At 50.9% G+C, this 22,580-nt stretch overlaps 1 protein-coding gene across 2 annotated transcripts in view; it reads left to right on the forward strand.

Annotated features, from left to right (window-relative positions):
* MAPK4 (mitogen-activated protein kinase 4) overlaps positions 1 to 7,031 on the forward strand; it is a 129,220-nt gene extending 122,189 nt beyond the window's left edge. For both annotated transcript variants that reach the window (XM_053912940.2, XM_053912939.2), the window contains exons 5-6: positions 1,531 to 1,732; positions 4,434 to 7,031. In XM_053912940.2, the coding sequence (XP_053768915.1) occupies positions 1,531 to 1,732; positions 4,434 to 5,133 (902 nt within the window). In that variant the 3' untranslated portion in view covers positions 5,134 to 7,031. The remainder of the gene's footprint in view (positions 1 to 1,530; positions 1,733 to 4,433) is intronic.
* Positions 7,032 to 22,580: the final 15,549 nt, after the last annotated feature.

A 22,580-nucleotide genomic window follows, 5' to 3' on the forward strand; every position in this document is an offset into this window, starting at 1 on the left:
GGGAAGCAGACCCTGAGACCCCATGATTCTGAGCTTCATTTACTACCAGAAGTAAATATACCACAAGTGAAAAATTGGACAAGGAAACCTAATATACAAAACAGGTGGAAGGAAGGCTCTGGATGAATCAGGATTGAGGGCCTCAGAGCCTTGCCCACTTGCCTCTCAATCTGCAGAGACACCCCCAAGAATCCTTTCAGAACCTCTGGGATTCTGAGAAGTCTAGCTGAGAAGCCACTGGGCCACAGGAGGGTGGCCAGATAGTACAGAAGCCTCATTATATTAGACATACCTTAAAAACACCTGGGGAAATTGAGCCCAGGAAAAAAAGGAGTTGGGGGAGGGAGGGTGTGGTGGCTCATGAGTTAAGGGTAAGCCAGTGCCGTAGCAGAAAATCTGAAATCTCTATGGCTTACCCTGCAGTAGTGTATTCACTACTGACCACCAGTCCAGACAGACAGGGAGGGGGGAGCCTGGAAGCTCTGCCGGGGACCCCAGCTGTCATGGCAGCTGCCAGCTGCCATCTTCGACACAGAGCCTTCAAAGCACCCCTGGGCACCAGCTTCCAGCTGAAGCCAAGGGAAAAGAGAGCAGAGACTCTTGCAGGAGGTTTTTATGGGTCAGGCCTGGACCTGGGGTACACACATCAGTTCTACCCCGTTCCATGGCCCCTATCACGCAGCCACATCTAACCGCAGCAACAGCTAGGAGACACAGGGCAGTGTGTCCCGGGCAGCATGAGAGGGGCAGGCATGGGGAAGAGGCACTGTGCTGATGTCGGGGGACTGCAGAGGGCAGAGCTAGGCTCAGGGACGGAGGTTAAAGGCGACAGACGCAGGTTTGACGGAGGAAGGATTTCTAGTATTAGGGCTTCCTAGAAGTGTCGGGCGCTTGCTAGAGGACCGGGTGTCAGGGGGAGGAAAGAGGAAACTAGTTCTTGGTAGAGTCAGTAGAGTGGCCTTTGGGGTGGGTGCTATCCAACTTCAGGGTTCTCAGGTGCTTTTTAAATAACAATGATAATGGTGATGATGCCCCGTCAGCACCCCCTAAGCGAAGCCACCTCTGAGGTGCGTCCCACACTATCTCCTGGAGGACCCCAGTGGCACTGAGCCCCAGGTACCCACAGGAGGAACCTGCTCATTGGCACGTCCTCATCTGGCTTCTTCCCCCCACCCCACCCAGTGCTCTTCCAGGGACCACCGCCACATAGCCACCTATACCCCACTCCTGGTCTCTAGCAGCCTAAGGCAGAGTTCTGGCCCTAGACCTCCTGTAACCAACCATGACCCTGAGCAATCCCCCCGCACCCTCACTGGCCTCTATTACTTAGATGTGTGAAGTCAAAAAAGCAGCATCTGCTCTGAATTTGTCACTGGACTGTGGTGAGGATCGTGAGAAAGAAAATGGCTAAAAAACCTTTTTACAAATGGAAAAGTACAAACGCCCAGGAACGTCACCATACCGAGGGGTCTCCTTCTCAGGGGGGCAGCGGCAACAAATGACCTTCATGTCCTGTTCCGCTCCCCACAGCCATCGACTTTCTGGAAAAGATCCTGACCTTTAACCCCATGGATCGCCTAACAGCTGAGATGGGGCTACAGCACCCCTACATGAGCCCATACTCGTGCCCCGAGGATGAGCCCACCTCGCAGCACCCCTTCCACATTGAGGATGAGATCGACGACATCCTGCTGATGGCCGCCAGCCAGAGCCAGCTCTCCAACTGGGACAGGTATGTTTCCGGAAGTTTCCAGCCCTGGAGTCTAGAGGCCACATTCCTGTGATCCTTTGTGACCTTTCCCCCTGTTTTCCACATTGTAGAGCCCACGGGCACTTTCCCCAACTTACCTTCCTGCCTTTGTCTCTCCTGTCCCCCGACGCGCCCAGCCTGTCGCTCACCTGTGCACAGATCAGGGGCTTTCCTTTGTGCAGCACGGCACTGCCAGCTCTCCTCCCCACCCGGCGCACCCTGGGCTCAGTGCAGTGTTCTGCAAGCATTAGTGAACGATGAGCTGACTGCTAGCAGGCTGGGAATTTGCCCTGGAAAAGTAAACTGCAGCAACGCAAGGCAAGAAAACCATGCAAAATTTACCGCTACACCACCCGTTCACGTGCTCACATCATTTGTACCTCCACAGAGTGCCATCAGGGGAGGTACCGCTGTTGGTATTGCCCACTGGCACCTGAGGCAGCTACAGCTCAGAGAGGTTAGAGGTCGGCATTATGTCACACAGCCCATATCTGGCCCATCCAGGGTCCTCCCCAATCTGTACCCATGTCAGACACTGCTAAGCGATCACAGGACTCTTTCCTGCTAAACTGGGAGGGGCATCAGAATCCCTCTCAATGCAGATTGTCCAGATGTCACTACCAATGAATCAGAGTTGGGTAGAAGATACTTTTAAAAGGGATACTTTAAACAGCTTCCACGTGGGCGAGGCACATAATGATCTCTTAGGCCCTTTCCTATTCTGATGCTCTTAGATCATGCAGCTAAACGTTTGGGAATCACCATCTGCTATTCCTGGGAGGGACAGCCCTAGCTGCTCAATTTAGAAATAAAAGTCTAGGGCTTAGCAGCCAGGACTCCGAGGGGCCTAAGTGGGAGCCCTGCTGTTGTAGGGATGAGACAGCTAGTTACATATGTGATAGATGAGCAATTCCTCCTTTTCAGTCATTCAGTGGGTTTCAGATTAAGAAGGCACCACCAGTGGAGGGGCAGGGCCACATTGCTATTACTGGACAGGTTTATTGGTTTGTCCACATCGATTGTTGTTATCAAGAGTTGCCACAAATGGAGATTAATGAGGACTCTCTCTTCTGCCACCCCCCTGTGCTTGGCCTGCCCTTGACTGTGGTCCCTGCAGCCTCTCCCCCTGACTCCATGGCATTCGGGGTTCAGCGAGATTCATCCCATGCTAATCATGGCTTTGGCATGGGGTTGGGGCCAGGCAAAACTGTAGTGGGGTTTCTGCCCATCAACTCTGACTACTTCTAAAGCTGGTACACCTCTGCTCCCAACCTTTCCCATCATACCTGTGTGGGGGAGGCGAACAACAAAGGTGGTGGCAAACCCCCTCCTATAGGCCCAGCTGCTCTGGACAAACTGCTTAACCTCTGAACACCTGTGTCCTCATCCGAGGTGGTGATAACACTGAGTCCACAGTCCAGGCTGCTATGAAGGCTACAACTTCCGTTTGGCTCTTGGCATGTAGCAGCCAAGGGTTAGGGTCTTCATCAATTCTTCCTGCTGGAAATATTTGTGATTTTGAGGACCCTCGTGGGAGGAGGCTGTGTTCACCACTGGGAGTGACCCTGGCCCCACTGGTGTCACTGGGAGAGCAGGCAGTATTGGGGCCTTCCCGTGCCTCTCACACTGAATGGACTACCCCTGCAACCTGCACCTTCACTCAGCCAGACCTGCTTGCCCTTGGCGTGTTGGGTTTTCCTGTGTGAGCAGTAGGTCCCTTGTTTCAGGGGCAGCTGGCTGCTGGCTGATGCCTCCTCTGCGCTCCCTGCCTTACCCACCCCTCCCCCCAAAGGTTCTGCAGAGAGCACCTGGCCCAGGGAAGGGAGGACTCAGCCTGAGCTGACGGCTGGCTCTCCTCCCTGCCTGCCCTTCATTTGCTCTTGGCTGGCTGCCTTCACTTTCTATGGCTGCAGAGCAGTTACCAGAGGGCAGAATTCCAAGGATGTCTGGCTTCTCCTGAGGAGCCCATAATCTTTCCGTAGGCCCCACCTGCTCTGCATCCAGGCATGGTGCTGCGGGGCATCCAATGCGACCCCATAGGGCAGGAGTTCTCAGCCCTGGCTGTACCTTAGAATCACTTGGGGAGGTTTGAAAACCATGCTGATGCAGGACCCCACCCTAGACCTACTGGATCAGAATTGGGGGGTGTAGGGCAGCCGTGGGATTTTATTTTGTACTCCCTCAGGTGTTCTAATCTGAGCCAGGGCGGAGAAGCACTCATTAGGGCCCTGCTACGCAAAGTGCGGTCCCGGGACCCACAGCATCACTGGGAGCCTACTAGAACTCCAAACCCAAGGCCCCAGCTCGGATCCACTGCACGCAGACCTGCTGCCCGACGTTAACACGGCGATCTGCGTGCACACCAAAGGTTAAGGGGCACTGCCTAGGCGCATTCACCGGAAAGTGACTTCCATGAGAACAGGGATTTTGTTGTTTTGTTCACTGCAGTGTCTGGTGATGATTAGAACAGTGCCTGGTACAGATCACGCGCTGAGAAATATTTGTAGGGTATTGAATGAATGTAAAACGATACAAGAATTAAGTCAAACAGTCCCTCTACCTGAGCCCTTGGAGGCTCACCATCACCTTGTCCCATCACCCTCCCACCTTGGAGCGAGGTGGGGACAGGAGCTGGAGGAGCTAGGCTGGGGATCCCATCACCGTTCCATCTGTATCCTTGCAGGTACCCTGTGAGCCTGTCATCCGACCTGGAGTGGCGGCCTGACCGCTGCCTGGACGCCAGTGAGGTGCAGCGCGACCCGCGCGCAGGCTCGGCGCCGCTAGCGGAGGATGTGCAGGTGGACCCCCGCAAGGACTCGCAGAGCAGCTCCGAGCGCTTCCTGGAGCAGTCGCACTCGTCCATGGAGCGCGCCTTCGAGGCCGACTACGGGCACTCCTGCGACTACAAAGTGGGGTCGCCCTCCTACCTAGACAAGCTGCTGTGGCGTGACAACAAGCCGCACCACTACTCGGAGCCCAAGCTCATCCTGGACCTGTCGCATTGGAAACAGGCTGCCGGCGCGCCCCCAGCTGCCGCCGCAGTGGCCGCGGATGCCGGGGCGCGAGAGGACGAGCAGGCCAGCCTCTTCCTGGAGATCGCGCAGTGGGTCAAGAGCACGCAGGGCGGCCCAGAGCGCGCCAGCCCGCCCCCCGAGGGTCCTGAGCACCGCCTGCCTGCCTCACCTCCCGGCCAACCTGCCGCCAAAGACAGCGGGGCCAGCCCCCAGTTCGACCTGGACGTGTTCATCTCCCGCGCGCTGAAACTCTGCTCCAAGCCCGAAGACCTACCAGACAATAAACTGGGCGACCTCAATGGCACATGCATCTCCGAGCACCCTGGAGATCTCGTGCAGACCGAGGCTTTCTCCAAAGAAAGGTGGTGAGGGCTGAGGGGGCGCTCCAGCACAACCCCCACCCTCACCCCTACCCCCACCCAGGAGGGCCACCTAGGAAAGCCGGGCCTGGCAGGAGGAGGCCACCTGCCTGGCACCTCCACCACCCCATCCGTCCCTCTCTGCTGCCTGGGGGTTAGCAGAACACAGAAAGGATCCGAGGAGCGAAAGGAATGTCCATTTCTTAAACTGCCTTAATAATTAGCCTTTAACCTTTGGGAGCGGGTTCGAACAGGAGCCTAGTTTGGGCTGATCACTGTCCCAGCGATAAGGAAGCCCTTGCATTTTCTAAGTGGTGGCGTGCAGGGCAGAAACGTGTCTTAGACACAGTCCGCAGGCCCTGTCTCAGTGGGCGGAGACAGGGATCTTGCAGGCCTGGTGTTGAAACCATGTGGCCCAAGCAGCCTCAACTGACAGATGAGGGAAGATGGTGAGAAGCAGAGAAGCAAAGTCTAGCCAGTGTCTGGGCGAGCCCTGAGCCCCAGTCTCCCGGCCCTCAGCCAGGGTCCGGCCTCTACAGAACGCCTTCCTCTGCTGGGTCCTCTGGCGTTCTCAGTCAGAGAAGTTAGTCCAAGGGCAACTTCCCTGTCCTTGACCACCTGACCCAGCCATGTTCTTTGATCCAGTACAAGGTTTCTTGTATTCCAAAATTGGAAACTGAGCCAGTGTCTTTTCCCTCTGCAAGCTTATTTTTTCTGGTGCCTCCAGTGCATACACATTCTCATTTGCCACTCCCCTGTGTTTGCCTCCCTCCTGCATGATCTGAAATCTTTGTTTAGATCAGGGCAGTTTGGCGTCTGTGGGTAAGAGAACTCATTCTCCTAGGCCTGTGCACCCACCTCCTCCACACTTCTTGCACACTTTCCTGACACAGGCACAGACACGGGGACAGCCCTGGCTCCCCAAGGGGTGTCATACACGGGTGAGTTGGAAGATAGCAATTCTATGAACCCTCTAGAGCTCCCCTGACCCAGCCCACCCCTGCACCTAATGAGGTACTCACCATAGAGCAAATGTGTTAGGAGGGAAGAATTCAGATGGGCCCTATCAGACGTCATTAATATTGCCCTTGATTTTGATCATCCATTTAGCCCTGGCAAAGAGCAGGCCCTAAAGAAGTGCATTGGAGAGCAAGTGGCCTGGGGGACAAGGAATCCAGGAAGGTAGGGAGATGTGAAAGGTGAGGTGCCAACAGCAAGGGCACTCAGGGGTCAGGCAGCAGCATCGAGACCTCATGACAACGGAAGGGACTCCAAGCAACCACACCCCTCCTAGTTCAGGCCACGATGAGTATGGAACATGCATACCCAGAGGGGCACCCCCACTCAGAGCCTGGGGTGATGGTGTGTGGGCATAGCAGCCCCTCTGCAGAAGCGTAGCGCAGGTGCCTGGAATGCTGTGCCATTTCTACTGCTGGCATTCAGCCCAACCCCCACCCCCAACACACCCAAAGATACCCACGGGAAGTCTAGCCGCACTAGGCAGAGGATCCCTGGTCTTGGTTTTGGCTGTGTCCACCTTCACGGCAACGGCACCTTAAATCTAATCAGCTAACTAGGATTTGTACATCAGAACCTGCAACACATTAGAAACTTCTATTTAAAAACAGAATTAATCACCGATTTTTAAATGGAGAATATGTAAATATGAAGTATTTGGTTTCGGTTTTATTTTAAAGAAAAGGAAAGGTACACTGCTCCTCATGTGCCATTTGTCCTCAGAGGGCGGCTTTACATTTTTAGTGAAGGAACACGCTGCTCACCTTGCCCAGAAGTTCATATATAATTGTTATTACAGAGGAATTGTTATTACTACTCATATTTTAAAAAAGATCTATTAAGCATTATTAAACTTGATCCAGACGGGCCAAATAAAGTTTTATTGGAACAGAGATTCCTTTGTTCACTTATTATCTCATTCGTTTATGCATCATCTGATCTTTTCTTTAGCGGCGGAGATTGATTGGACCCTGGCTGGCTGCTCCCCGCACCCATGAAGGCCAGCGGTGTGAGGGACTGCAGTTGGAGGGGAGGGGAGATGAGAATCTACACAGATTGGTGGTCAGGAAAGTGACTCCAGAATCATCTGGGTCTGGCGTGGTGTTTATACTGTAGATTTCAAACCATAGCTAGGAGCCAGCTCCAAACCTGACCAAGGCTATCCTTTCCTCCAGTCACAAAAGGTGCCAATGTCATGAGATTTGGGGGAGTCAATGACCCGAAAATACCTGCCCAAGCCACACCTTACAGAGGCCCAAGTTTCCACCCACCTGAGGTTCACCCTTTCTTAACACCCGTGCCTAAACATGAGCCCAAACTTCATTTGTCATTCTGCAAATGTAAATACAGACAATAGAGAGTGTTTTAAAATTCTGTTTCTGTTTAGTTTGACTTCTCTGAAAGACCTTTTGACTAAAGGAACTTTCTACTGTTGAAGTGCATCTAAGCCAAGAGGAGCACCCTATGAAGCCAATTGGGATTCCCTCCAAAGTGTCAGCTGAGAGTAACTATCTTCCAGCTGGGGAGATGTGAATACAGAGAGTGGCCCAGGGCCAGGGCGGAGTCTGGGGTGAAATGTTATATTTGAGCAGCCCTGAGGCCTGGGGTTGCTAGAATGCAGAAAATGGGGTTTGAGGCCGAAGGAGTTGAGAAGCCCCAATAGTAAACAGCACCAAAAAGTGTCTCCTCCCACAGGAGTTGCCCAGGGACATAATTCTCCCAGCCCCAATATGTGACGACACATGTTATCAACCAGGGAACCTCACTGAGCTCTGGTGTCCAGAATTTTTACTGGGGATCAGCCATGTCAGACTCTGAGACTGATCTGTGCTCCTCGGCTCTCCAGTTCCTCAGAGATCAAAGTGATCCAGCATGGCCCAGGGCCTCACACTTGCAAAAACACTCTTACCAGGCAGGATATTACAAGGGCTCAGAGGTTATCTCCTGGGAGCCAGTGAAGGGCCAAGCCTCTGAATGCTGGCCTTCAGAATGAACAAGGTTTGGGAACGAGGGCCTGCTGAGTTAACACTCTACTGCCTTTGAACACAGTTATGTCTCCTGTAATTCTGAAGTTGTGTGCAAACTTGTGTCTCGTGTGAACATTACAGCCAAGCTGAGGCAACACAGCTTTGTTATTTGGTAGAATATGCCTATGTATTTTAAAGAATGTACAGAATTATTAAAACATAATAATAAAAATAATAAAAGCATAGCTGCTGAGGCAGGTGTTAGGCAATCTCACACCTGAGATGCCTCTTCTCATTGAGTCATGGTCTGCCCGTGAGAGCCAAGGTTGTCAACAGATTTGCCACCTAGCTCACTGCTCATTTCGTCAGCGCAGTTACTAGTCCTGGGGCACCCTCGCCGGCATGGCTCAGTTGGCTGGGCATTGTTCTGTGAAATGAAAGGTCGCCGGTACCATCCCCAGTCAGGGCACATGCCTGGGTTTCGGATTTGGTCCCCCATCAGGGAGCATACGAGAGGCAACCGTTCTCTCTCCCATCGATGTTTCCCTCTCTTTCCCCTCCCTTATCTTCTCTCTGAAAATAAATGCATAAAATCCTCAATAAAAAGGAGCATTATCTTTTTAAAAAAGAAGATGCTATACTATAAAATCTGATACATAATTAAAATAAACAAGATTATACAAATAGTAAATAACAGATCCAGAATGCAGACCTACTAACACTTTTAACATTGTGTTCTCTGGGGTTTTTACATTTCTCTACATCAGAAATGTGGAAAACACCCTTCCCAAACCAACAACAAAAACGCCAGCCTTCGGAGGACTCTCCAGCCTCACCATCCCTTCTCTAAGAAGTGTGTTCTCTCTCCCACAGGCAAGGCCCCTGCGCCTAGGTTTGTGCTGGGGTGGCCTTCCCCCTACACACCTCTCACCCCCACCTGAGTGGCTGGACCAGGATGGACACCTGCCCCAAGTTAGGCTGATCATAAGAATTCTGTCTCCCGGGAACTTAGGTTTATGACGCAGCAATGCTTGCCAGTCTTTGCTATTGCTTGCACTGAGGACAAGCCAACTTCAGAACTGTGGAGTGGCCAAGTTTATTGTGTTCTGAATCACAGAGGGAGGAAAATAAAGGGGAGAGAGAGAGAGACAGAGACACGGAGAGACTGCCCTAGAGCTCCTGGTCCAGTTTCTTTCTGTTTTAATTTGTCGCAGGGACCGGGCTGCACCTCTGGTCCCCAGTGCTCATCAGATGCCTGCTGACCTTACTATAACTCCCCTTTATGTGCATCTCCCTTCAGTGGACTCTGTTACTTGCAACCAAGAAGAGCCCGACTCAGCTGCCGAGTCAGAGGTGAGTCAGCACTTTGGCCTGGCCTAGCCAGCAGGAGCCCTGTGCTGAGCACCCATACCTGACCTGGACAGAGGAGGAGCTGTACCCCCAGGATACAGGGACACTTTGCACAGGTAGCTCAGCACAGCAGCCCCCTGTGAGCAGTGCTTTGAGAAAAGGGGGGAAGCTGAGCAGTTCCATGAGGTGAAGGGCTCTCAGGAGGATTTAGACAAAAGCCACATCTAGGCCAGAGATGGATGAACCCAGCCATGGGAGAGTGATGAATGCCAGGTGGGAGGGGAGGATGAGGAGGAGCCTCAGAGGGTCAACCTCCTCTGCTCCTCAGTTCTGCCTGGGGTCCAGCCGATCTGGGCAGGGCAGAGGTCAGTCAGTGCCAAGAGAAGTCCCTTTAGCTTAGCACGTACACAGGGTCTGACATTCTCACTGGGAACAGACATCCAGAGACCAAGGACACCAGGTTATTGGTATCATTAAACTTCCATCAGAATCTGTGAACAGGAGGGTTTATCCAGCCAACAAATGTCCCCTGACCATAGGAAGGAGAAGAGCCACAGCTGTTTTTACCAAATGGATCACATTAAATTAATTCCATTGCCACTGGACAGCTCATTCAATGCCCTCAAGGAGTTTAAATACAATCACCGATATCAGAGCAGAAAAAGACATTCTAACCCCTCACTCTAGAAATGAGGTTGTAAGTTCAGAGAGGTCAGGCAACACGCTGGCGGCTCCTGGCTCATCATCTTCTGCTCCTCCCTGCACAGCAGGGTGTCTTACCTAGGAACCAGAGGCGCTCGCTGTGGCTGACTGTTCAGAAGCCATTTCCAACAGCCTTTCCCTTGTCTAGCTCCCAAACTAGAGGCAGAAAACCTGAGAACTTGAAATGTGGCTAGTCAGAATTGAAATGCCCCGTGTCGAATGCACACCAGATTGCAAAGACTCAGTCCCCCCCCCCAAAAGAGGTAAAATATCTTATTCATAATTATTTATATTGATTACATAATTGAATATATTAAAACTAACTTCACCCACTTTTTTTACTTTTTTTTTTTTTTTTAGTGCGGCTGGCTAATACAAAAGTTTTAAATTACCTAGGTGACTCACTTCTGCTTGTCAGCACAGTTCTAGAATGCTATAAGCTGATCAAGGCCTTAATCCTTTTATAGTAATATTTTATTTTAGCGAGGTCTTCATCTTCTCAACCCAAAAAAAGTGACCTTCACAGGAGAACTCCAGGATCCATGCAGTCTTTGTGGAGCAAGTATCTTTCAAATCGAATCGAATCATAAAAGAATGTGCCTTTTGTCTTAAAGATTGTTTGCAAACCCACTTAAACTGTGCTGCACACAAAAAGAAGTGTTTATTAAGCAGACACGATAGTGTCTTTCAAAATCAAAGGCAAGAAGCAGAATCGAGCCTCACGAGGGACTAAACATGAAGCCCTTGAGAAGCCAAGAATCGAGATTTTTCTTCTCTTCACCTCCCCTTGCAAAGGGTTTTATCATCTCATCTCGGCCCCACCGCTCACGTGTCACTCGAAGCCCTGAACCGGGACATCCTTCTGCTTCATCTGACTTTAGCAAAGTCAATCACTGAAGTCACCAGAACAGGGTAGAGGATCAAGATGACCTGCTCACCAGACTCCAGATCATTTACTTTATCCCCACGGGTGCCAGACATCGCATTTTCCACTTGGGCCCTGTGCTTCGCAGCTGGGATTTATCCATTAGACTTGACAATGAGGTGCGTCTGCCTTGCGCATGCGGGAGAAATCTCAGTCTGAGTCTGAAAGTGGAAGGAGCCGCTTCCAAAGATGGCCACTGACTGAAGGTGGGGGCGAACCTCCTCACTCTCAGGGAGCTCAGTTTTCTGCTTGCAAACTTAGGTCAGAAGATGGGAAACCTTTACGACAACTCATAATTACAAAGATCTGCATATATGGAGGATTGTGGAAACAAAATTTCACCCCTTAAAAAACCTCACAGAACTTGGTCAGATAAAAAAGCAGCCATGGCCAGACCTCTTGTGACAGTGGCACCTGCCCCCCACATGGAGTGAACAAAGCTCCGCAGAGAAGACCCTGCCCCCACTCTCCTACTCCAGTCCAGCCCGGGTGCCAGCCTCTCTCGCATCACAGCCACTCCATTATTGAATGCAACCTGGAAGGAACAACACCTTGCACTAGCATGAGGTCCTTCACCAGCTCAGCTAGACGGAGAGCAAGGCCCAAGAGAAAGGGACAGAAGTTACAGCAGTTTAAATGAGGTGGGCAGGAAAGGTGTGAGCCCGCAACAGAGTAAAGGGTGATAGGATATGCCATGCCAATGCAAGCCACTTTGGCACAAAAATCACTTTGAGCTGAAGGCAATAAAGAAGCAACAGATGCAGGAAATGCTCTCTCTACCTTTCCTCTTTTCTTTCTAAAGGCAGGATAGAAATTTCCCTCTTACTGGGGACAGATGCTTATCAGCCCAGAGGGAGTGCCACAGGAATCTATGAACAAACCGTACTCCTTAGTTTCCTCCCATACATTTACCTTCCCACATTTGCCTGACCCTGCTTTCCTCTGTCCTCTACAGGTTGTAGGGAAGTGATGCATTATTACTATGTGTTATCCTTTGTTGAAATTAGGCCAGAGTGCTAAGCCACCACTTCGAGTTACTCTTTGTGTTAGGTTTCTCCCATATGGTGTGCTGCACACATTAAGAAACTTTTTCTCGTGTTAATCTTTTTGTTAGAGTCCCAGCTAAAAACCTGAGATTGGGCAGAGGTAAATTTTTGCCTCCCCTATGAGAACCTTCAAAGGAAGAGAGATGAAAACCAGGTAGAAGAATCATTGGCCGCTTGGTGGAGGAGCGGGAGGTTGAACTGGACTGAGACTGGCAGGGGCAATGCCGGAGGGGAGGGGAGAGAAAGGCCATTTGGGAAAAGTTTTGCTCTGGACAGACAATCTGAAATCCCTCCCAGAGACGGGAAAACCAGGTCAGGCCAGGAGCAGGCCCGGCCTTGAGGCAGAACCTCATAGGAGGCAGAGAATATGAGTAGGAGGAGCTGAGGAAGGAGGAGCCTTCAGATCAGAAGAATCGTGGAGCCCTGGAGCTTGACCTTCATTTCCTCCACCGTGGGAGCATTTAGTATTGCAGAGGTTCCTTCCTTGGTTGGCCTGGTTACTAATCGGAAGCCCGTCATGGATCTTTCTTTGGTAGCGAAGCCTCAGTTGATCATTTCTCCTAAAAACTGTATTACCACATTTCCCAGACCTGAGAGCTAAACTAGCCTTGTGGCAGCAAGAACAGCAGGGACATTTCTTTGTCTCTTCTTTAGCCTGGCAATGCAGGACTTGCAGCCTTAGCCAATTTCTTCTCCACGTGTGCATCAAAGAAACTATCTTGGCTACTTGTGACACCTACTATGACCTCCCTCTCCAGCTCGGGCTCTGAAAGACCATGTTTACTCTTAAGACCAAAGGGACCTAATGTCCAAGCAACAACTGCCAGGGCAACAGAAGCTTCAGGGAACTTATGGTGAAGCCCTACTCAAAGCCCCTCCCTGTGGCTGCTTCTTCCTCCTGCTTCAAGATTCCTTTCCTCAGAGGGAGGAAGGGGGATGGGGGAGAGCTCAGTTCCCTGAAGCAGCTCGCTCCTAGCCAGGCCCTTGCCACCAGCCTCTGAGCAGGTGCCTCCCTCCCTCGAGCTCCAGCCAGGGTCTCTGCTGCGTGAGTGACAAACAGGTCACACCATGGTTCCTCTCTTCTGGAAAGAAAGTCTATGGACTTATAAGAGGGAGGGGGGAATGCCTGCTAAGGTTATAGGATTAGGTTCTGTGAAGCCACTATTAAAGTTTTATGAACATGGGCCTAGCTGTGAGGTTGATTATCCTGCAGCCCACCAGCTGTTTCCCACCAGCTCCAGCCTCCCCCATGATGCTGAGCTTGGGAAAAACCAAGCAGGAGTCCAGTCTCCATGCCCAGGGCCGTTCCCAGAAGAGAACTCTCACTGGTAACACCTCCAAGTTGCTTCCTGTTGGTTTTTGTTTTCCCTTCCCTCCTGTGGGGCCACCGGCCCAAATCAATCACCTCATTTTTTTCCCCATCACTTACTCTCTCACCCCCTTCAGCCCAGCCTGGGGGAGGGAGACATTTTGTTAGCACAAGCCAGCAGGGATGACAGATGGGCCATCAATAATCTTGGTCTGAAATCTCAGGAATTGACTCTTCTAGGGGGAAGGTTCCTGGGCAGCTGTGCTGATGGATGAGAATCAAGCCCAGAAGTGCTGACTCAGCCCTACCTTCGTCAAAACAGTTTCACCCGCGGATCCCTGCTGGTGCCCAGGTGTGGCCGACTTGCCCAAGGATGATGCTGTGGCTTTAACTGTGGATTTACCACCACCTGCGAGAGAAAGGACCCAGGAGGACCACGGTGGGGATGTGTGCATTGGCGAGATCAGCATCCAAGCCCCCGGAAGGGATTTCCATCTGAGGGAGTTCATTATATTCGCTCACAGTCCTGGAGTGGTCCCACCTCATCGTTCTCCTTCCCAGGCCCCTGCTTTGCACTGCAAATGCTCTTTCCTGAACCAAAGGCAAGAAACATAGGGACAGAGGAAAGAATCGGGAGCCAGAGGTTGCCCACTGCTCCAGCACTTCACCCTCCCAAGGCCACCCCCACTCCACTATGGAGAGGCCAGCCCTTGACTTTCTGCTCCACGTGTGACACTTCCTTCTAACTGTCTGCTCGCATGAATCGCAGCACTACAGAGGTTTAATGCGAACCAAACAAGTGATGGGTTAAAAACCATCCAGAGTGGGATTTGGTGAGAAACTCACGCTTGTCAGAGGCCTCGATTTTAATGGCTGTGCTTCCAGTTTAGGGAGGCTGGGGAAAATAATGGTTGTGAGTATGAGTTGCTGTGTGAGAAGATTATAAAGCACAAAGACTTTTTGTGTCCTATCTCGATCCACCTCTGTGTACCACTGAAGATGAGAGGTAAGTGCATTCGCTCTGGGAGCTGAGACAGTCGGCGGAGGAAAACTGTGCCCTGCCAAGTTGAAATGATCTGAGTGTGAGGGGGATGTCTGTACAGGAAGGTGGGGGTCAGGGAAAGACTACAGAGCAAAGGTATATTAGCTCAGACCAGAGTCCAGGATACTGGCTGTCCGTCTGCACATGAGGACATGTAACTATTGGGGAGGGAAAATTTTCCTCTCTTCTCTTAGGTTCTATACCTGGGGCCTGGGAATTACACTGACAAATGACAGATTAATAAGAGAAAAGGTTTATTTATATACACATGGGAACCAACAAAAAAACTCACTGGCTTGTTAAATAATTGAAGTCAGAAGATTATATTCCTAACTTAGTAGGGGAAAGGGAGGAGAAATAAAATGCTTTTTGAGCTTTAGGAAAAATAAATGGATTTTTAGAACAATCAAGAAATAAAGTTTGTGATAATGTTTGTCTGGACAAGTATGAATGAACCTTCCCGCTCCTTCAGGGCCTGGAGAAGGGAACGAGGGTAGATTTTATTTGCATTCTCCCTTCTCAGTAAATCTGCCCTGAAAAAGAAACTTATGGCAGCTTCATTTCCCAGAATTTGCTGCTGTTAGTCAGATAAGGAAAGCCCCAGGAAGGTTCCCTCTGCATCGTTTGATTCTCATTTGCCTTTAGCTCAAAATAATCTTTATGCAAAAGTGGAGCACTTGAGGGTGGCCTGTCTGATCTCTGTCACAAACGAGAGAGAAGAGTGTTCAGCTAACACCCCTGGGAGGAAGTAGCCCCCCACCCTGGGCGGTTACTCCAGATTCTCTACCAGGAGCACCTGGTGTACTTCCCACTGTGTCCTCCCCTGCCCAGAGCATCCTCGACCTGCCTGTAACCTGCGCCCTCCTTCCACCAGGCTGCCAGTTCCCTTCTGCTAGGTATGGGGGGAAGAGGGGGCAAGTGGAAGCAGCAGTGACCACTGTTAAAGGAACCACAGGCCTCTACCTTCGCTGCTGTTCTGTTCCTAACCAGCCTGGAGGTGGGGGGTGGGGGGTGAGAAGGTCTCTGGGCCAGGAGGCAGCAGCTCTGGGTGTGCCCACCTGCATCATGGGCAGTAGGGACCCTGCCCACCTGCATCACAAGACTGAGATGACCTGGCGAGATAACGGTTCTGGAAGGACAACATATTATGAAGTCCTGCACACACGTACTATAGTCTGGAGGGTTCTCTAAAAGGGGGGCATTGAGGTGGGCGCGCACCTGGTTGAATGGCTCTAGCTCCCACAAGAGCAGTCCTTTGGGTGCATCTCCATGGCTACAAAAGCCCCAGCAGGATTGAACATGCTTAACACAACACCACTGGTGAAGTGTCCGCTGTGGGCCAGGTGCTTACAGCTGGAGAGGCAGGTCGAATGAGACCGACCCACTGCCGCCCTACAGGACCTCACTCACAGCCCGGCAGGGGGAGCTGGGAGTTTGCAGCTGCCTCTATGCTTCCAGCGTCGCCCATCTGACTCAGGCGAAGTCCCAAGCCAACTTTTCACTTGGGGACTCGTGCAGTCCATCTGCCATTCTCAGAAGCTGTGGACCCAAAATTGGTTCAAATGTCTGGTGATGGAATTACCAGGAAGTACAAGGAATGCAGGGGGTTGTGGGGAGGGGGAGAAATGGAGGCAGTAGACAGGAACGGGGGAAGAATTGAGGAGCAGGCAGTCAACACTGCTGGGGAGCCCTGGAGGAGAGGATAATGAGATCTGATGTGACTGGGTGGAGACAAAGGAACAGGCAGGAGGAGCCACCTGGCTGGTGTCTGCCCACCACCTGTTCCAGGCTGGAAGGGGACAGGGAGTGTCCCACAGGCCTGCAATACCAGCCAGACTGGCTCTGGGCCCAGGTAACCTTGTCCCTTCCTTTCCCACCTCTCCAGGGTTTCTGCTCAGCTGAATTCTGAGCCTGCCAGCCTTCTAGGTCAATGATATGATTCTAAGGACTCCAAAAGGAGGCACAAATGCAAAAAGCACCTCCCAGGGTAGGGGAGGAAGTTCCCCTATTAAGGACCCGTTCCCCTTTGTCACCTGCTAATAGACACACACAGAGCCCTAGCAAACCAGCCAAGTCATGCCTTATCAATTGTTGTCACCTCCCTGTTAATGAGTTTACCTTAAAGGCGGGAGACACCCTGCATAGGTCTTGTCAGAAGGGGAAGGGTATAAAATGCCCCCAGGTGATGGAGAGAGAGGGCAAGGAGGGAAGCTGACTTTGAGATTAAAGGAGAGAGGGAGGGGCCAAGAAGAGGGGACAGAGAGAGGAGACACAGAGGAGGGGTGGGGGGAGGATGGGGCCAGAGAGGGAGACTCCTGCCTGAGGGGTGACATCATGTTTTTCCACTTCCCTCATCTGGCACCAGCCACCCAGGGGCTTGTTTTCATATGGATCAGAGTCTTACTCAGTTTGGTTTTTGTGTATTTACGTTCATGAGCTATTTGTTCTAATGAGTGTCTCTAACAGCTCACTCCCTGCCAGCTCCCCCCACTCACCACCTGCCCTTCTGGAGGCCAAGAACAGACATTTATCTGGGCACGTGCAGAACGCACCCACCAAGAGGGAAAACTAGAGGACACGAGAGAGGCGGGGAGTGACCCTTTCATGCCCTTAGCATTAGGCCCCTGCAGGGGACATCTGCACCCATCAGCCGCCACGTCAGCGCTTTCTGCAGCAGGCTGGTCTCTGCTCTTCCCTGTGCGATTAGGCCAGAAACAGCCGCCGTGCGTCCAAGGCCCTGACTTGCAGACCCAGCAGCTGGAGCCAAACTTCCATCAGAATCAGGGAAGAAATTAAATGAGCAGGAACCGATCGGGTTTAGGAGAGAGAGAGGCAGACAAAGAAAGCTGCTGAGTTAAAAGGTTGTGCTCTGTTGCCACTGCAGTTTGAATGTGATTCAGGGGCTTCACTGTATCAGCCCCCGCCCACAGTAAACATGGGGACAGGACATCGGGAGGCCAAGAGCCCAGCGGCCATTCAGCAAGTGCTGGTCTGAGTCATTCCCCGTCCCGCAGAGCTGAGGTCAGGCCTCTCATCCTTCCGGTGCCTCTGCCTCCTGCCCTGCAAAGCCTGGACAGTTAAAAATTGCTTCAGTCAATTCTCTCAATAAACAATATGGAATGAGGATGACTATATGCCCGGCAGTGGGCCAGGGCTGGGGAAACCGATAAATACGACAGCCCTTGAACAAGTAAAAGCTGAGCTTGTTGGTTCTTCCTCCCCAAATCCAGGATCCCTGAGACATGAGCTCCCTCACAAGGCCTTGGTAGAGCAGGTCCACCATCAACGGTACAGAATGAGCTGTCTACCCCAGCACGCCAAAGACAGGGGTGAAGAGACAGCATAACTGCAACACAAACCCCCATTTAGAAGAAGGGAGAACGGCGAACCAGGCACAGGGGGTCACTGGAGTAGACGCGGCTCTCTACCCAGGTGTCAGCCCCGCCCAGGGGCTGCCCGTCGTTTTTCTGCCTGAAGGGCTCTCCCATGAAGCTTGTCTTCCACGGCCACGTCTCAGGTGGGCATTGGAAAGCATGTCTTCTCTGGGGATCCGACAGGGCTAACAGCCCATTCTCTGTGAGCAACTTGAGATCAACCTAGGGACTGTGTGCCAGCTCTGGGACTTCTTCAGCAATAAAGCTTCTTGAAAATGCAATAGACCTCTAGTCAATCCTACATGCTAGCAACTCAGAAATGGAGCTCTTGGCCAGTTTTGGTATTGTGGTGCAGAAGTGGGCCTGGTCTTGGCCTTGGAGTTCTGTCCATCCCGTGTCCCTCAGTTTAATAGCCTCCCATCTTTGTAAGTCAGACCTGTCAGTGGGAGTGAGCAGGCTAGGAAATTATGGCCCTCCCCTCGCGGCTGCATCTCAGATACAAGTCCATGGGAAAACAGACTACATCCTTTGTCTGGTGGAGAACAATTAATGGAAATTGCTTACCTGAGCGCTTTGTAGTTGAGATAAGTCCCTATTTTAGAAAGAGAGATAGAGGAAAATCAGATGCATGGGTCTTTTTCAAACAGTATAAGCTTTTCCTTGAAAGAGAATCTATAAAACAAATCATTTGGACCTGAAAGGACTTTGCTGCTATTCAGTGTCATAAATCCCTTCTGGAAAAAGGACTTAGAAGCTAGAGAATGTTTCCAGCCCAGGGAGCCGAAGGAAAAAACCCTTCGCTTGCTAATCAGATTGACACAAGGTCTCAAGAAAGACAATTTAATTATGTCGTGTTCAAACCACACACATTGCTTTCTGTTTTCCTGCAATTCAAAACAAAAAGATAAGACCTCGGGCTAGCAACTTGTTTCACTCCAGAATCAGTGTCTATCCATCCGAAATATCAGTCCAAATTTGTAGCGATGTCAAGATTTGTAAAACACAATTTGGGTAATTGGAGAATCAAAATATAGTCCATGCAGGGGCTGGTGTATTATCTTTCCATCGCTGCACAGCGGATTACCACAAACTTAATAGCCTGAAAATCATCCCTCTGTTAGCTCAGCATCTCTGTGGGGCGGGAGTCAGGAGTTCAGGCACAGCTTAGCTGGGTCTCCCGCTTAAGGTCACATGGCTGTAATCAGACTAGTACCTGGGTTGCGTTTTCAGAGAGGCTTAACTGGGGAGGGATTCGTCTCCAAGTTCATCTGTTGCCAGAATCAGTTTCCTCGAGCTACATGCCTGAAGTACCCTGATGTTTGCTTGCTATCCGCTGGAGGCCACCCTTGGGTCCTTGAGACCCCCTGTGGTTTCTTGCTTCTCCAACAGGGCCATTTAGCTCATCAAGAGCTCAGCGAGAGTCTCTCTAACACCTTTGCCCGGTTCTGTCGGTTAGAAGGAGACACGCGTCTCACCCACACTCAAGCGAAGCGCACCTGAAGTTGCACGACCGTGGAGCACTAAGAGTTAGGAAAACCAGTTGAATTCCAGCCGGGCCGCTTTCTAGCTCTGTGCTCTTGGACAAGTAGCTGAATGTGCCCTAATCTCAGTTTACTTATGTATAAAGTGGACTGGTTGTCCCTCACCCACGATTTAGGGTGTTTTTAAATGCACCGAGATGAAGACCAATGAAAAGTAATAACGAGAGATTTATTTCCTTACCACAAGAAATCTGGAGACAGGGTGGTTTCAGGGTTAGTTCATTTTACCCTTCCGTATCTTGAAAGACAGTATTTTATTTTGGTTTTATGTACTCTTCACTTCAGGGTGTTGGATGTTGTTCTGACTTATGCCTCCATGGTTCCAAGACAGATACAGTAGTCAGCCTTCCACCCACACGTAGAAGCACTCAAATAAACATAAAGGGGACACTGGCACAGACGCCCCAGGTCACCTTTGCTTTGGGGGGTGGGCGTTGAGGTTTTCAAGTTAATAGATTGTTTCTTAGATCAGGTTTAAGTTTACAGAGGACTCAAAGTTCCCATATATTCCCTACCCATCCCAGTCTCCCCTGTGATAAACATCGTGCTTTGGTGTGGCATATTTATTAAAATTGATGAACCAATATTGGTACATTTTTATTAACTAAAGTCCATAGTTTACATTAGCTTCACTCTTTGGTTAGTGCAGTTCTCTGGATTTTCAGGAATGTGTAATGACCCGTATCCTCCATTACGGTATCATACAGAACAGCTTCACTGTCCTACAATGCCCCCGGCTCCACCAGTTCACCTCTCCCTCCCTCCCTCCCCTCCAGCCCCTCATCTTACAGTTGCCCCCATAGGTGTGCCCTTCCCAGAACATCCTGTATTGGGGATCACATGGTATATGGCTTTTCAGATGAGTTTCCTGGACTTCGTAATATGCATTGAAGTTTCTTCCATGTTTTCATGTGGCTCCATTGCTCATTTCTTTTCATTGCTGAGTAGTGTTCCATTGTCTGGATGCACCACAGCTTGTTTATTCATTTGCTGTCCTTCGGAGTGATGGAGGAGTTCTGGACCTAGACAGTGGTGATGGCTGCATAACATCACGAGTATGCCAGATGCCACTGATTTGATGCCAAATAGTGAGTTTTATGTTATATGAATTTTGCCACCTCACCCCCCAAAAAGAGAGGGGCCCTGGAAGCATGAAGAGACAGAGGCGCTTCCCCTGAGGCAGCCCAGGCCAAGGTGAACGGGCAGGGCAGGGCACCTCGATAGCCCAGAGGTGCACCAGTGGCTCTCTGGTGACCAGAGGGTCGCCAAGGCAGAGTGACCCTCCCGCGATTACCAGCTAAGCACATAAAAGCCTTCATCAAATTTCTGTTGAAAGGCTGAAGGCAGGAATGAGAGAAATTTCCTGCCCTTGCTGTTTAAGAGTGTTTCCTGGCTGAAGAAGAGAATAAAGCCTTTCTCACCATGAGAATTCCAAGTGTGGCCTGGAAATCCTAAACCATTCTCTGCCCAACCTGGAGAAAAGCTGTTAGAAGGTGAAAGACAGGATGTTGTCGCCCTCCTCTGGTCACTGGGCAGCTTTGGTTTTTCTCCCTCTAAACTAAACTAACTAAGCTAAGGCGAGACCACCCGCTGACAACTGGAGTGGGGCTGGCTGGGCAGTCTCCCCTTGCGCAGGCAGGACTAGGGGCTTGAGAGGTCCTGGAGCCAAGGTACCAGGGGTCATGAAGGTAACACACACTTCGCTGTCCCCTCCCCCTTCACATACACACTGGTGTCCTGCACCCTCCTTCCTCCCGTGCTCCTAGCTCGTGGATCCCTGCCTGCCCTCTGTCCCATACGACCGTGCTGACACCCACACCCCTTGGCTCATTGCTTGAAAGACAAGTTCATGCCCTTTTTGTGGAAGAGGTTTATTGCCAACCCCTACCAAGAACCTGCAGAAATTTCAAAGCTGTAATGCTCCCCGTTTATAATGTCTGTCTTCCTCCTTTTCAAGGCATAAACTGGGTCTCTACCCTGGCTTTCATTCCTGGGGAGGGACCTCTCCAACCTCCTCCCCTACAGTTTTCCCAGACACAGTGAGGGACAGAGGGGCCCCTCACCACAAGGCTCCTCTTCCCGGGCCAGTGATAAAAACCCAACTGGGAACAGGTGTCCCTCTGTCTCAGGTGTTCTAATTTCATTCATGAAGACTCGGTGGGGTGCTGCCCAGCACACCTGAACTTCCACCCTACCTCCTGGATCTGAGATGGGCTGGCCTTTTATGTGAATAAAGAGCTGCCCGCTCAGGGTGACTGGCAAGATCGTGAAGAGCCTGCCGCCCAAAGGCATTTCCCTCACCGGCTCATCACTTTGCTTTGAAGTACCCACAAACCAGCAAAAAGATGCTCAGTCTCACAACTGATGGGGAATGCCAAAGAAAACTGCAATGAGATGCCACCTTTCGGTACCAGATTGGCAGAGATTCACGGTGTCGGGAGGGAGCAGGCAAACCCAGGCATTTTCCTGTTCACGGCTCACTGGGTGCCAGTTGGTGCAGCCGCTGTGGAGAGCCACTTGGGACTACCCGTCAAAACTTTAAATGCAATGATGCTTTCACTCAATTACTCAGCTCCTAAGCATTTATCCTATAGGTGGACTTCTGCATGGATGAAATGACACGCATGTTTATTGCAACACAGTTTTAATAACAAAAGATGGGGAAACCCTTCAGGCACAGGAGAAGACTGGTTACGTAAATCACAGTACTACACCATCAAACACTATGAATTTTTAAAAATGAGGTTGTTTTGTATGGTGTAATAGGAAAAGATCCCCAAGGTTTATTGCTTAGTAAAAAATGTAGCATCTAGAACAGTGTAGTGTTTCCATTGGAGTGGGAAAAGGACATATATCTGTAAGTGTTTGCAAATGCTGGGAATGTCTGGCAGGAGACTCAGTAAACCGGTAATAGGCTTTTTATGGGAAGGACAACTAGGGGAGAAGGAAGAGAAAGGCACATTTTACTCAATACCCCCCTTTTTATTGTGGCAAAATACACGTTATATAAAATTTACCATTTTAACCAGTTTTAAGTATAGGGCTCATGACATTAAGCACATTAAGTGACATTCATCCTGTTGCGGACCCATCACCGCCGTCTGCCTCCAGGAACTTTCCATCTTCCCGGACCGGAGCCCTGTACCCACTCGGCACTAGCTCTCCATTGCCCTCTGCCCCCAGC

The sequence above is a fragment of the Desmodus rotundus genome, chromosome 10 (assembly GCF_022682495.2).
Source record: "Desmodus rotundus isolate HL8 chromosome 10, HLdesRot8A.1, whole genome shotgun sequence".
Lineage (NCBI taxonomy): Eukaryota > Metazoa > Chordata > Mammalia > Chiroptera > Phyllostomidae > Desmodus > Desmodus rotundus.